Here is a 15,860-nt window from a genome sequence, read left to right on the forward strand (position 1 = left end):
AAGACTGGCAAGAGGTCTCCACGGAAAGGCAAGTTCCTTCGGAGACTGCAAGCAGGTGATGATCACACCACCTCGTCTGGTGCCCTGGGACACTGAGCTCGAACTCAACTCCCCAAAGCCAGCAGAAGCCAATGAATACAAGACTAATATGAAAGTTACTCAGTGGCATCCAATGAAGCAGATTTCTTGGCAGAGTGCATACATGACATCACATACAACCATGAGATTCTTTTTCCTGAGGGAGAGGCAGAATTACCACTTATCGGAAGCGCAAAAGAAACAACTTACACATGTAAACAAAGAAATGTAAAACTGACTGCAATAGAGAAGAAAAAAAATCAATAATCCTTAAATAAGTCTCTCGCTGAGTTTGTTGTTGAGGAGTCTGATGAAGGGGTAGCAGCCGTTCCAGAACTGTGGCACCTGTACCTCTTACCTGATGGTAGCAGCGAGATCAAGCATGTGATGGATGGTGTGGATCCTTGATGATTGCTGCTGCTGGTCAACAGCAGGTTCCATGTAGAGTTGGGGGTTCTGCAACCCAGAGAAAGTCACCACAGATCCTGCCTTTACAGAATATCTATCACTTACGTTGTAGTATTTTTCTGTTGAAATGTTCATATTTATATACGGCTTGCATTTTCCCTACTCTATTCACTAATTCAATCTCTCCAACTTGTGGAGACGTCTGCACAACTGAATTCACACAACAGACCAAGGAAGACAAACACCTTTGATTTCTTCTGCTGCCAAACACTCTGCTGAGTGTTCACTCCATCAGATTCTAAATGAAATTCTAAAATCAGTGAAACTGGAATAAGTTTCAACTGGAATTAAGAAATAAGAGACGAGATGGCCAGATTTTACTGAATAATTACCTGCAGGATGACATTTAACCCTTTGGGCTCCATGTCCCTGTTTATCGGAACTTGTTTTTAATCCCCAATCACCAGCTGATTTGTACCAGTGTTCGTACCATAGGTTACCCATGGACCCAATGCTAGGTATATATTATGCAAGGTTAAAAATAGGTCCAAAGGGTTAAAAAGCAACTTGGAGTTTTCTTTGCCTTACTATTAACGGACAACACCTCTACATTGAAACAGTGTTTTAAAATTTAACAACATACAGGGCAGGCGATCACATTCAACAATTCTTCGTACCATCCCGTAATACAAGATGTGTAATTGCTCAACATAGCAACAGTGTGCATATTCTTTAAAAAAGTCTATTAATCTTGGTGCTAATATAAAATCCAAAACTAATCGGAAAAATGTGCAGTTATGCATGATAAGATCAAGCCACTTTTATTTATTGTTCATACCATGCTCACATGGTAAAGACGAGATAGCAATTCTCCAGGACCATATTTACATAAATATACGTTAGAAGTTAAACACATTAAAGCATTAAGATGTGTACAGTAAAAGTCCACAGTACCCTATCCACGTATGTTCTGGGAATTCAGGAGTCTGATGGCTTGGGGAGAAAAAAAAACTGTTGCTCAATCTGGACACAAGGGCCTGACAGAAGGGAGAACAGTTTATGTGACGGGTTCATGAATCCTTTACAAAGTTCATTGCCTTTTGCCTGCATCGAGTGTTATAGATGTCCTTCATGATAGAGAGGCCCATTTTGATATTTTTCAGAGCATTCCACTATTAAAGCTCAAATTCCTAAGACACAAAGTAAGCAGATTCTTTCCAGATATTGCTCCCCCCCCAAAAAATTCTTCCCTTTAAAGGATGATAGATTTATCACTTACGCTAAATATGTCAGCCTGAATAGTTGCCAAAAATGCTTTAAAAAGTTTTGTTTTAAATGTGACCAGAGTATAGTAGATTTCAAAACCAAATTTGTTCTATGAAAGATATGACAGCATGTGCTCTGCATCAGAGCCTGTAGTCGTCTGACCAACTGCAATTTAAATCTTTAGTAACATAGTAATGATGGCATCATTTCTTAATATATGCTGGTGAACCAACCCACAAATTATTTCCTAATCATACACAAGGAACATGATGTATTCACAACATAATAAATGTATAAAACTTGTATACAATTGCAAAATTAGACACAGGATAGGGACTAAATCATAGAATGAAATGTTGATTTTGCAATGACTGGACAACTAACCAAAACCACAAACCAAAGGCTCCGCTGATTATTCAACCCTGTAACGGGCATCTCAGATAGGAAGGCAAAGCCTGGCCCAACCTTGAACTTCAGTCACTTTGTGTTATGTAGATCAGTTAGTGGCTATTTGTTTCTGCAAGTTCCTCATGGGATACCACAATGGCATCATTAGTGTTGGTTGCACCCAGTGTGTAATGCTAAACTATATTGTTACATGACATACACTATGAATTACAATATTGCAGCTAAAACCAGAAAATGTGAACAAAGCAACTATAAAAACACTAGCAGCAATGAAAACAACAGTGCATGCTTATAGTGTGTAGACAAAACCATATGATTTGAAGCATCATTGCAATTGGTTAATGATGACAGCTCTGACCAGAGTGCATTAGAAGGTCCAAAAAGTGAAATGGCATTTGGTTTTAGTCTTGTAGGTACATTGATACATGTACACTGGGCTTACGAAAAAAAATTTTGTTATAACTACAGGGATACTTTTTATAAAAAATAAATTTCTGCTGAAACACTGCACAAAAACTTTCTAGTTATTATGGTCACCCCCCTTGATGATGTCACCCAGTGTGGTCCACACCCGACTAGTGACACCAGTGGGAGAGCATGGTATCAACCGTGAGAAGCCAGGCAAAGTCACTCTTCCTAATCTCATGGGAATGGTTTTTCAAATGTAAAAAAAACTCCAGCATATTTATGTATTATACAAAAAAACCACAATTCACCATCGACTGAAGAATGGGAGAATGAAAGACCCTCTTTCTGATCATTGGTATCAAATTTTCAAGGGAAACACAAAGCTGGCTCCTTCCTCAAATATTAAAAGTAACCCATTAATCATCCTGAAAATTGCCTGGCTTAATGTCATATTGGAAGCCTTAAGATGTACTTTGGGCAAGTATCCTCAAAAATGGAATTTGACGCCACAATTAGAAGCTTCTCTCCATCTTACAGCAGCCTGTTTTTCCATGTCAGTCACAAAGATGGAACAGGTGGTAAAAGGCTTTAGATAAGATTAAAGAAAACAAAAATCATGTTTTATTGGAAGAGCTGCTACCCATCGATTGTTTCCCATAGAATGCAGGGAAGATGGACCAAATGGCCAACTCTTAAAGAGCTACTACAGGCATGGCTAGTCAAAATGCCTCAAGCTGTGCTAGATGTCTGTAATACACCTACTCTTAATTATTCATTTAATTTGTGAAGCCACAGCTGAGATCGAAGTAGTTTAACTCGCCACGCTTAAAATGCATGAAAAAATTAACACTGCATTTAAGTGCTTGTAGGAAGCTATCTTTCAGTTGTGGATGGATCACAGTGAGCCTGTAGTTTCAGCAGTTAGCATAAGCAAAAGCACAGAGAAGGTAATTTAACTCATTATTTCCCAATGTTACTCGACTTATTTTTATTAAACAATTATAATGGAGGCTTGTACATTGAATATCTGAATGTAACATGCCTTCCTGAACAAAACAGCAAGTTTTTGATATTGCCTAGATTGGAGGACCAGGTTAGAGTGAAAAACATTGTCTCTGGAGTGAAAGTGGCTGAGATCTGATGCAATAAAAGGTACACAGAATTATGAGAGGCATGGACCTTGAATTTAGTTGGGAACTCTTGATGCAGCTGTGTAAGGTTTTGCTTACACCACATTTGGAGTACGACGTGCAGTTCTGGTCACCACATTACAGGAAAGATGAGAGATTCACCAAGATATTACCTGGATTAGAGTACTACCTAGAAGGAGATGGTGGACGAAGTCAGATTGTTTACACTGAAGCACTGAAAGGCCATGGGGCAATCTGATAGTTTACAAAAATTATTAGAAGGATGATAGAGTGGAGAGAGTCTTTTTCCCAGGAAGGAAATGTCAAATACCAAAGGGATGAATTAAGGTGAGAGAGGACTTTTTTAAAAAATCTGTACACGTAGATTTTAAATAGTCTGGAATGAGGTTCTGGAGGCAGATACAATACCAACAGATAGGAGGCATTTAGACAGACACATGAACAGGCAAAGAATGAAACAGCCCTAATGCAGGCAGATAGTATCAATATAGAAGGGCAGAAAGCTATTCACGAATGTGTGGTCAACATTTCAGAATTGTGCTGCACAGTGCAGGCCCTTTGGCCCACTATGTTATGCTGACCTATATGTACCTATACCATAATCAATTTAACCCTTCCCAATTTCACTGCCCGTAACCCTCTAGTTTTCTTACATTCATGTGCTTATCTATTCTTTTTGTGTCCTTATTGCACCAGCCTCCACCACCACTCTGTAAAAAATGTACCTCGGATGCCTCCCCTAAACATTCCTTCACTCACCTTAAACAGATGTCCACTGGTATGGGCTATTGCTGCTTGGGATAAATTTCCTTCCACATTTTCTTTCCCCATTATTTTTTAATCTCATCTTATTATCCCCACCCATAATATTACCATATACATTTTGATTTTTAACAATAATTTATCATTAAAATTAATTGAGACTTTGCAGATCATTAACATTTTTTCAGTCTGATCAATTAGTTGCTTGCCTAGTCCCTCATCTCAGAGGACATCTTAAATATCACTCATGATACATCAGCAGTTTGTTCCATGACAAAAAAAAATTCACTTTCACCAGACGTGGGATATTAATGCATAAAATTAGCTCCTTAGCTGAGCTGTGGGAGACCCAGAACTGCAATTTAACAAGAGTGCACTCACAATAGATGAACACTAATTTAACATTTAGACACAAAGCACATCTAAAAACACTTATCTAACATTTTATTGCAACTCTTTGAAACAAAATACAAAAGGAAAGAATATTATGAAAAGCTATTTATTGCAATGGAACATACAAAGTGTATAAACAACAAGGAACTTTACAAATCCATGGACATACTTCAACTTTGCATGTGAAAGGTATCTGAAGCAGACGTCTTTTTAAAAAAAAACAAAGAAAACAAGAGACATAATAGAAGCCAAGTTTCTTCAAAATAAAATCTGCTCTAGTCACTTTCTAAACACCATAAAGTTGAATTAAATTTATTTCAGCTCATCCTCAGGTGGAATCTAGAATAACTAAGCAGCATGTAAAATGCAGAAACATCTGAAGTTTAGTATGATGCAAATCAAATCTGCAGATAAAAAGTATGCAACTTGTGTTCAATTTTATCCATGTGTAGTATCATCTTCCACAAAATCTTTAGCTTGTTCAGCTGTGATCACATCAATGTGACTGACCTGTAACAGATCAAGTGTATAAACATACAGCTTTACTAAAAACTAGTTAAATAAAATGCAAAAGGTACATCAGTAAGAACACTCATCTATGGAAATGAAATCATGGCAAGAAATTGGAAAGGTGACACAAAAAAAAACCAACAAAGTTGTTCATACTTCAGGACATTGGATAAAAATCACTAGACCAATTCTTGGAGAGAAGATGTTGCTGTATGAAGAGGTGGAGCAGGTTGGGCCTATACTCTGGTAACAAGGAGGAGATCTTAGTGTTTTTAGATCCCAAGCTTTGTGTTTAATTTCTTTTTCAAAAATGCATTTTGAATCTTGATAATGAAGGAAAAGACCCAATGAATAATAAGGATTAGAGATGACTTAATAAAGATGAGAGGTAATTAATAGAGGTACACGACTATGAGAAGCATAGAGAAAGTGGACAGCTAGCACTATTTTCCTGGGGTGAGAATAGCAAACACCAGAGGACATCTGTACAAGGTGAAGGGAGGAAAGTTTAGGGGATGTCAGGGTGTGTGCTCGTGTGGTACATCATGATAGGCCAAAGGGTCTGCACTGTGCTGCAATATTTTATGCTCTATTACAAAAACTGTACTGTACTTTAATTCCAAGTATACCAAGTTACTTGAGGAATCATTCCTATCGGAATTTAATTATCTTTAACTGGCAGGTTACAGTGCGGGGAGGGTGAGAATAAGAAATGCTTTGTCTCAACGATTTAACAGGCACATAAAAGTTCAGAATTTGCCTTCTGTGCACAGTCCAACAAGTTACATTTCAGAAAATTGGTCAAGCAGTGTTTGCTTTGACAATTTAGCATTTCCAAAGGGCCAAGCTTAATCTACAGTTCAAGCTTGATACATGTTCCAAGATGGAACTTTGTGCATCTTAGAAACAGTGTAGGTTATAGAATGGAAAAAAAAGTCTACTGAGATAGCTCACAATCCAGGTTAATTTGACATTGCGAATGTTAAAGTTTTAAACAATGGTACTAGATCAGGGAAAAGAGCAGACTATTTTAAAGTTAGCATCCATTATGCCCAACAGACCAAAACACTCATGAAGCGAAATTCTCCTTCTGTACTACAAATTTCCAAGATTTAAATATCAAACAATTTCAAGTCAAGTCATGTTTATTTATCGTTCATACATGCTCGCATGGTAAAGACGAGATAGCATTTCTCCAGGACCATGGAACATATTTACATAAATATAAGTTAGAATAGAAGTTAAACACATTTAAATATTAAGACATTTACAGTGCAAGTCTACAGTACCCTATCCACATACAGTGCATCTCTGATTATCTGAAATTGGATTCTCGGATATCTAAAACAATTCAGAAATCCTCATTTATCCAAAAGCTGAAATGACTTCACAGGTTGAAAAAAAAATTAACTTGACATGAAATTAGAACAATTGTCCTAGTTTCAGTTAACTCCCTCCCCTTCTCTTTTTTTCCCTCCATCTCTCCCTCTCAAACTGCATGCCACTGTCTCCCAGACACAAGCAGTCGGAAGAATCTCTTGTCAAGGAGAGCAGCCTCCCCCGGCAGGGACAGGACCATCGGTCTCCAAGCAGGGATGGGCCTTGGTGGGAAGATGTCAGAGATCAGTGGCCAGCATTTTTTGGGTGAGAATTAAACATTTTTAATACTTTAAAACTTTTGTTGTTGGTTGCTCTTTAAACATTTTTGCAAGTGATTTGCTGTTGCTACTGGCCTGTTTTTTTTTAAATGAAAAATCCAAAGAAAAAAAATGATCTGACATAGGCCAGGTCCCAACCATTTCGGATAATTAGAGTTGTACTGTATATTCTGGGAATTCAAGAGTCTGGTGGCTTGAGGGAAAAAAACTTGCCCATTGTGGACACAAGGGCCTGAGTGTTATGGTACCTCCGACCAGATGGCAGAAGGGAGTACAGTTTACATGAGGGGTGTGGGAGTCCTTCACAACGTTTATTGCCTTTCGCCTTCATCGAGTGTTGTAGATGTCCTTCATAGTAGGAAAACCCTCAATTATCTTTTCCACTGACTTCATTATCCTCCGGTGGTGCAGTTACACAGGATGCTCTCGACACATCCTCTGTAGAATGTAGTGAGGATGGAGGGTGGGAGATGAACTTTCCTCAGCCTTCACAGGAAGTAGAGGTGCTGCTGGGCTTTCTTGGCTATAGAGCTGGTGTTAAGGGACCAGTAAGATTCTCCGCCAAGTGCACACCAAGGAACTTGATACTTTTGACGACCTTAACGGTGGAATTGTCAATGTTCAGTTGAGCGAGGTCCCCATGGGCCCTCCTGAAGTCAACAACTGTCTTTTAATTTTTTTTAACATTCAGATACAAGTTGTTGACTCTGCAGCAGTCCGTTAGTGACTGCACTTCATCTCTATAAACTGATTCATCATTCTACTAATCAGGCCCACCACAGTCATGTCATCAGTGAACTTGATGATGTGGTTCGAGCTATGTTTAGCTGCATAGTCGTGGGTCAGCAGAGTGAACAGCAGTGGACTAAGCACCCAGCCCTGGGGGCCCCTCGTTCTCAGTGTGATGGTCTTGAAGGTGCTGTTACCGATCCGGACTGCCTAAGACAGGAAGTCGAAAATGCAATTGCAGAGGGAAGTGTTTAGACCCAGCAGGCTCAACTTCCTTATCAGGTACTGAGGTACGAGTGTGTTGAATCCCGAACTGAAGTCAATGAACAGTATTCGAACACAAGTCCTTATTTTCCAGGTGGATGAGGGCTAGCTGGAGAGTGGTTGGATCTGTATGCGAACTGCAGGGGGTCCAGTGAAGGGAGTAGCAGGAGCTTGAGGTGCCCCATGATGAGCCTCTCAAAGCACTTCATGACGATGGACGAGAGTGCAACAGGGCGGTAGTCATTGAATCAGGACACAAAGGACTTCTTCGGCACAGGGACAATGGTGGCGGCTTTGAAGCAAGTTGGGACCACGGTGCTTCTCGGAGATGTTAAAGATGTCGCTGAGAACATCTGCTAGCTGAGCCGCACATCCCCTGAGCACTCTGCCAGGATTGTTATGCAGTCCAGCAGCTTTCTGTGGGTTGACCTTGCCTAATTCTCTCTTCATGTCGACCACTGCAAGACACAGCTCCTGGTCATTAGAAGGAGAGTTGGCCTTCCTTGCAATTTTGCAAAGATCAAGGAATCCACATAAAAAGAGCTGGTCTACTTTCAGCAAGTAGGTAGGATTTTCAGTATGTAGGATTATGCTCAGTCTCCATGACTGAGATACAACGGAGAGAAAAGACAAGATGCAAAGATTTAATCTAGCTATTCACCCCCATCTCGAGTATATAAAAGCACAGGCAGACATCAAATCATAGCAGTGAACTCCAGCTAAATGCCTCTGGCTTGACTCATTCTTGGACATATCCTCATTGCAAAGTTTGACCTGTCTGTGCTCCCTTCCATTCCTCTCCCCCACTCTACCCTCCCTTCCACCCCCAAAAACACCCAACTTTTTTCCATCCTGCCATTAATGACAAATGTACACAAAATCTCCATTTCACATTTTTTTGAAAAAATGACATACATAGTAGCTTTCCAAATTAACTATGGAAATAAAATGAGTTGGTTATAGCATCGAATATACTTGAAAATTACCTTATTTCTGAATTTCACTCCATAAAACTTGTCTGCAGATTCGAGCAATTCTGGCCTGAATGTAGTAGTAATGAACTGAGCATGTGCAGAAAGTTCAGATATCATATCTGTTGTGTAAAAACAAATGAGAGAAAAAATAAGCAAAATTACAATTTACAAAATCTTTTGTATATTAAATAACTGCAAATCAACTTTTAAAGAGTGATTCCTTCAATTCATAGGAGTCCACACATCAAAGCAACTGAAAAGGAGGCTCACCCATGCCTCTAATTTCCAAGTCACAGTACATTGACAGGTGTACTGTGGAAAGCAGACTTGCTGCTTGCATGTAAACAAGAAATCTATAATTGCTGGGATCTAGTGCAGTATACAAAAATGCTGGAGAAACTCAATCAGGTTATGCGACACCCATAGAAAGCATAAGGCAGAGGGTTTTGGGCCTGAGCCCTTCTTCAGGAGTAAACTACCTCTGTGTATCTGTAAGGGTCATTTACTGAATCCAGTGCTCCCAATATGCCCTCCTGCACATCAGAGAGATTGGGAGGAAAGCACTTTTGCTCTACCTGTTGGAATAGTAAAGACCTCTCAGCAGTTAACCACTTCAAAGCCACAACCTATTGCCACACTGACATGGCAGTACAAGGCCATGAACAGACGAGTTGAGGGCATCTGCAAATTAGAGAAACCCCTTATTTTCATTCGGCAGTCTCTAGCTAGATGGAGTCAATTTCAGCTACCAATTTCCATTGACCTTTCTCTTTCCCTCACCCGTCTCCCTCTGCTCTCCCCAAGCTTCATATTCTTCTTCCTCTCTCCCACCTGTATCCATCTATTCTCTGCTAGTCTGTACTCTTCCCCCCCCCCCCCTTCTTTTTAATCAGTTGCCTCTGGTTGCATCACGGTCTGGTCTGATAACTCCAGTGCCCAGGAATACAAAAGGTTGCACAAAGTGCAAACCTTGCTAAGCCCATTACACAACATCCCATCAGATTTATTGTCAGAGTACATACTTATCATCACATACCACCCGGAGATACTTTTTTCTGCGGGCAAGGCAAAATTTCCACTTATTGGTAGTGCAAAAAACTGCACACAAGTGTATACATATAAACAGATAACGAATGTAAACAAACCAACTGTGCAATATAGAGAGAATTTTAAAAAAATGAATAAAGTGCACAAGTAAATGAGTTCCTGATTGTTTATTGTTGAGGAGTCTGATGGTAGAGGGGTAGCAGCTGTTCCTGAACCTTGTGGCGCAAGTCTTGTGGCACCCATCTGATGGCATCAGCTTGGTGATGTGTATCCTTAATGATTGCTGCTGTCTCCGACATCAGCATTCCCTGTAGATGTTCTCAATAGTGGAGAGGGTTTTGCCTGTGATATCCTTAGCTGTGTCCACTATCTTTTGCAGGGCTTTACACTGGGGAGGTTTTGGTATCCCCATACCAGACTGTAATGCAGCTGGTTAGCACAACACATCTGTAGAAATTTGCCAGGGTTTCTGGTGTAATACTAAACCTCTGCAAACTCCTGAGGAAGTAGAAGTGCTCACGTGCTTTCTTGGCAATACCTTTAGTGTGTTGGGTTCAGTAAAGATCCTCCAAGATAGTGACTCCCAAGAACTTAAATTTGCTTACCCTCTCCACCTCGGATCCCCCAATGTTCACTGGATTTTATACCTCTCGCTTTCCCTTCTTGAGGTTGACAATCAGCTCCTTAGTTTTGGGGACATTCAGTGCAAGGTTCTCGTTGACGTTGAAGACATCTATGCGAGACACTGCCTCAAGGTGGCAGCCAAAATTATAAAGGAACCCCCAATACTTAGTAACCTCTTCTTGCTATCTTCAGGTAGAAGCCTGAAGTCCAGCACCTCTAGGTTCAAGAATAGCATTTATCCAACAGTTACAAGGCTCTTGAACCTCCCCATACTAACTAAATCCAAGGAATAAGCTAGTCCGGAACCACCAAAAGATCTGTTTGAACTAGTGGAATGTAAATTTTTTCTTGTACTAAACTGCAACTGTGAATAATTATCTATCCTTTTATATATTTATTCTCCCTTTTTCTGTTTTAGCATATTGCAGTAATTTAATCCCTACTATTGTAATTGATCTATCTTGCATTCCCATTTGGCCAAAGCAAGTAAGAATTTTGTTGTATCCGTACAATGTACTACTGTACATGACAATTAAATTCTCATTATTTATTAATAATTTGCTCAGTGCATCATGGTCTTAATTATTTTGGTTCTTATTTTCTAGTGGTTCTAGTTGATTTTTTTGTGTTAATATTGCAAAATATCATTGAGGCATTTAAAAAATCCCTAATTTTATTATTAAACAAAATTTCTGATAAAATTTATATCCAACTAATATTTATTACAACTCTTTCCTATTGTTACAGAGCTCTGTTGTGAATTGGCCTATGTGTTGTGTGGTTTTATGTTAAAAAGTGACAGTTTGCCTTAGAGAGCCATGGTGAAGGTGGAATGCTGAGAGAGTGGGAGATCTCTCTCTCGAAGATCTTTTGGCCTCAGTTTACCAAACAAACTGAATTTTATTTATGATCTTTGCTTCAGTTGAGATCAAAGTTTTGTGAGTCTTGTGTGTTTTGTGTCTAAGTTTTTCTGTGGGCTGGTTGGAAATATAACTTAGACTTTAATTGCATATGTTATATTTAAGCTGGGGAATTTATTAGTTTTACACTGTTATATAGATTTGCATAGTAACCAGTGGGCATTGTTATAAAAGGGGGGATTTTGAATTGAAGTATGAAGGTGAATTTTTGTTAAAGTAATTGTTCATCTTTTCCCCTGTGTGATATGCCTTCTTTGTGGCTGCTGGTTGGATCTTATAACACTATTCAAATGGACTATTTTCTTTCAACCTGAGTGTAAGACTAGACAAGACTCTGTGCTGCAACATGAAAAAAACCTAAAAGAAAAATCTGCAGGTGATGGACAGACAGATATTCACCTACAATGTCTGTACAGACCTTGATGCCAAATTAAGGTTGCACAGCTGCTTTCATATGATTCATATCCCTCCATTCTCTGCTTCTTCAGGTCCCTGTCTAAATGCCTGATATGTTGCCACTGCATCAGCTTCCATCATCTCTCCTGCAGTGCATTCCAGGCAAAATTTTAATATAGGCGTGCCCACTGAACAGAAACATGCTGTTCTCCTTCTTTAACATCTTATTTACTTGTTATGTCACTTTCAGTGATCTGTGGATTTGAATTCCAAGATCTTTCTGTACTTCAATGTTCCCAAGGGATCTCCCATTTTCTCTAAACTTTCCTCTTACATTTGACCTCCCAAAGTGCAACAACGCATATTTGCCTGAACTGAGCTCCATCTGCCATTTTTGTCTATAATTCCAAATGGATTATATTCTGCACTATCCATTGACCTTCTTCACTGTCCACAACTCTGCCAACTTTTAAAATGTATACATTTACTAATCAACACTTACATTTTTGCCAAATAATTTATTTGCATCACAAACAACAAATTATTGATCCTTGAAGAACACCATCGCTATCAGACTTCTATCCAAAATAACAGCCCTCCCCCACTACCCTACTCATCGAAACCTGTGCTCCTTAATATTCTTTGAGAGACCCAACATGCCCTGGGATATCAGCCTTCTCCCCCTTCCAATCTCACAATCCTCCATGTCCTTCTCCTTGGTGAATAGCAACATGAAGTACTCACTTATTACCTTGTCAACTTCCTCTACCTCCACATATAACGTTTCTCCTTTGTCCTTTTGTTCTATCCTTTCCAGTTTGCCTCATTGACTGAGTATGAAATGCCTTGAGATTCTCCTTAATCCTACTCTAACAGGGTTTCATCAGCCTTTTCAGCCGACCTGATTCTTTTGAATTACTTCCTCTTTCCTCAATATTCCTGCCTACTTTCATCCTCCAAAACTTTACATCGGGTTCATTTATCTTTTTGACTAAATTTATGTCTTTTAATCATACACGATTCCTAAACCTTGCCACCCTTGTTCTTTCCTGGAATATGCTAGCCCTCAATACTGATCAGATGATCTTTAAACAACTCAAGTCAGATGTGGATTTGCGCAAAAACAGTCACACCCAATCTACTCACCCTTGCCAATCCTGTTAGATGCTTTTGCCCAATTTAACTCAGTCAATAATTTTTCTCCCAAGGTAAATCAAGTCTTGCAATACATGGGTATAGCAGAAGTAGACCAACTTTAGTTAAAAGACAGGAGGAAATTAAGCTGCAGGTCATGATTTTGCTGAATAGCATGTGAAACAATGAACTGAATGGCTTCATCTATCCCTACATTGAATTAAAACAGAACCTTGCTGTATTTAATAACATTTCTTTTAAAAGCTTTTGCAAAATTTGTGCATGGTGTAAAATTCACCAATTTTCTTTGGAAGTTTACCTGAAACAGCTTTTCTGTGCTGAGCATCCAGAGCCTGATCAATTTCGTCAAAGAGGTAAAAAGGAGCTGGGTCACATTTCTGAATCGCAAAGATTAAAGCAAGTGCCACTAGTGATTTCTGACCCCCAGAAAGCTGCTGCATTTCTCGCATTTCTCCTTGTTTCCCTGTAAAAGATACCTGCCAATGTCGGAAAAGAAATCAAAATGCGGCACAACCAATAGCCATCAAAAAATTGTAAGCACAGACAGACAAAACATTTATGTATTAGATTTTGGATGGAGTAATCTAGGAAATTCCACATTAATGAACAAAGCAGTCTCCTGTTTATGATGCATTTGAAAAGACCCATTACTGAAACCATGCACAACGTACATGCATCAAGAGTGAATGCATGTAAGACAACCCCAGAGGCCATCAGCAAAATATTATGATAAGATGGAATATGAAAAGATATTTGAAGTTCAACAATACTAAAAATTGTCAGAAAAGTTGTACTTTGGAGCTTGTGCATCCCTGTTCTTCTAATCTAATTTTCAAAAATGATATTGAATATTCTTATTTTCCATAAGCATTTTCAACAGCCTACATTTACTAATTTATGTTAACAGTGATCTTCACAAATTAGTGCTAGAATTCTACGGTTTTCAAAGTAGTTAATATTTAAGTTTGTATATTAAGTTTTCATCTACACATAATCCTGAATGAGATTAATTATCCAACCCTAAAAACTATGACAAAGTAAAATAAAAGATCTGCAGGAACAGAAAGGGATTAACTGTAGGCACAATGGAATCAATTACCCGAATCCCAACTCCTGTGAATTGATCAACAGATGGCACGCTGCTCTGTGATGCGCTGCCTTCTCCCTCATCCTGAGATTGGCTTCCTTCCACGTCACCTTTCTTCATAACCAAGGATGCTTTACCACCTGGGACCAATTTAGTGAATACTTCACTGAAATTCTTGGATACCTAGGCAGAGTTACATGATTCAGTAAGTCAAAAAAGTTTTGTAAGTTGAAAAATAACAATGTAATCAAAATATGTTGCTTTTATTACATTAATGGGCACATGTGTGAAATGCATCAGAATTGCAGCGTGCAGTAGCACTTAATTTAAACCTGGATAACATTTAAGAGTTTAATTAATGATCCTGCATAAACACCCAGAGGAAAACTATATTTGACAGGAGAGCTTTTGCATGCAGATTGCGTACAACAGAAGGTGCACATCACATTGAAGCTTGTTTATCATCTTAGCAATCCAGTAATTTCTTGTGTGCAGTACATCTTTGAAAGAAATGAAAAAATGTCCCATTCATACTCCAACTCTGTAGAAGCAAAGATAAAATGGACTCCTTTATTTAATATGTGGATACCCCAAACACAAAATCGCACATTTAAAATTTTTCATTAGACTGAGATATACCTGTCAACACTATGTGAATCAATTGGCAGATCTCTCAATGAAGGTTAAGATAACAAAACTACATGGAGGTGAGGGGGTTGGAGGGTTATTGGTGGTGAGCGGGAGGTTAGAGCCAGTGAACCGGTGCGGACTCGAAAGGCCGACATGGCCTGTTTCCGCTCCGTAAATGGTTATATATGGTTATATCCATCCTTTGTTTCTGATAAATGACTACACAAACAGGCTGGAGAAACTCAGTCTGACATGCAGCATCCATATTAAGTAAAGGGTAAGTAACATTTCGGGCCTGGCCCCTTTGTCAAGTAAGGGAAATGTCCCAGGACCAAAACGTTGGGTTAGCTATGGGTGCTGTGCGACATGCCGCGTTTCTCTAGCATGTTTGCCTCATACAATAGCATATTGCACCTGACCCACCATCTGCAGGCTACCTTGTTTAATTTCAGGTTGCCATGTCTCTGACCCATTAGACTAGCGCTAGTCTTGAAATATTTTTTAAATATTTCAGTATTTCAATGTATTCTTTGAAAAGCCAAAGTTAAAATGATCTCAACTGAAAAACTGAAGGCAAGGTGCTTCATCCCACTATAGCATAGACAAAGCACTATTATTTAACATGATTAACACTTGCAACCAACCTTATGGTCAAGCAAAATTAGTTTTTAATCCTTTGACATTTCAAAGAAACAGATAGTAAAAGTGAAACTCAAACATCTAATTGTATTTTTAAATGAAAACAACTGAAACTACAAACTCGCTTAAACCATGAAGTTCAAAATCACTTCACGAGAAAATCAGATACATTTTAATTAAAGTGCACATCCCAGTTTATGATTCCATGTTGTGATTATCACAGAGTAAATGGAAGAGCATTCAGAGTGACAAATCCACAGATTTAATATTTCACTTCACAAGTAGAATTTGTTCCAATACTTGAGTTGGTGATAAGAGTTCTCACAGAACCTTGCCACAAACATGATTTTTTA

The 15,860-nt window shown here is 38.9% G+C and overlaps 1 protein-coding gene across 1 annotated transcript in view; it reads right to left on the reverse strand.

Annotated features, from left to right (window-relative positions):
- Positions 1-4,966: 4,966 nt before the first annotated feature.
- smc3 (structural maintenance of chromosomes 3) overlaps positions 4,967-15,860 on the reverse strand; it is a 60,955-nt gene continuing 50,061 nt past the window's right edge. Inside the window, exons 26-29 of the mRNA XM_069900084.1 lie at positions 14,251-14,421; positions 13,450-13,627; positions 9,022-9,128; positions 4,967-5,384 (exon numbers count right to left, since the gene is read on the reverse strand). Coding sequence (XP_069756185.1) covers positions 5,313-5,384; positions 9,022-9,128; positions 13,450-13,627; positions 14,251-14,421 — 528 coding nt within the window. The 3' untranslated portion in view covers positions 4,967-5,312. The remainder of the gene's footprint in view (positions 5,385-9,021; positions 9,129-13,449; positions 13,628-14,250; positions 14,422-15,860) is intronic.

The sequence above is a fragment of the Narcine bancroftii genome, chromosome 10 (assembly GCF_036971445.1).
Source record: "Narcine bancroftii isolate sNarBan1 chromosome 10, sNarBan1.hap1, whole genome shotgun sequence".
In the NCBI taxonomy this organism is placed as follows: Eukaryota; Metazoa; Chordata; class Chondrichthyes; order Torpediniformes; family Narcinidae; genus Narcine; species Narcine bancroftii.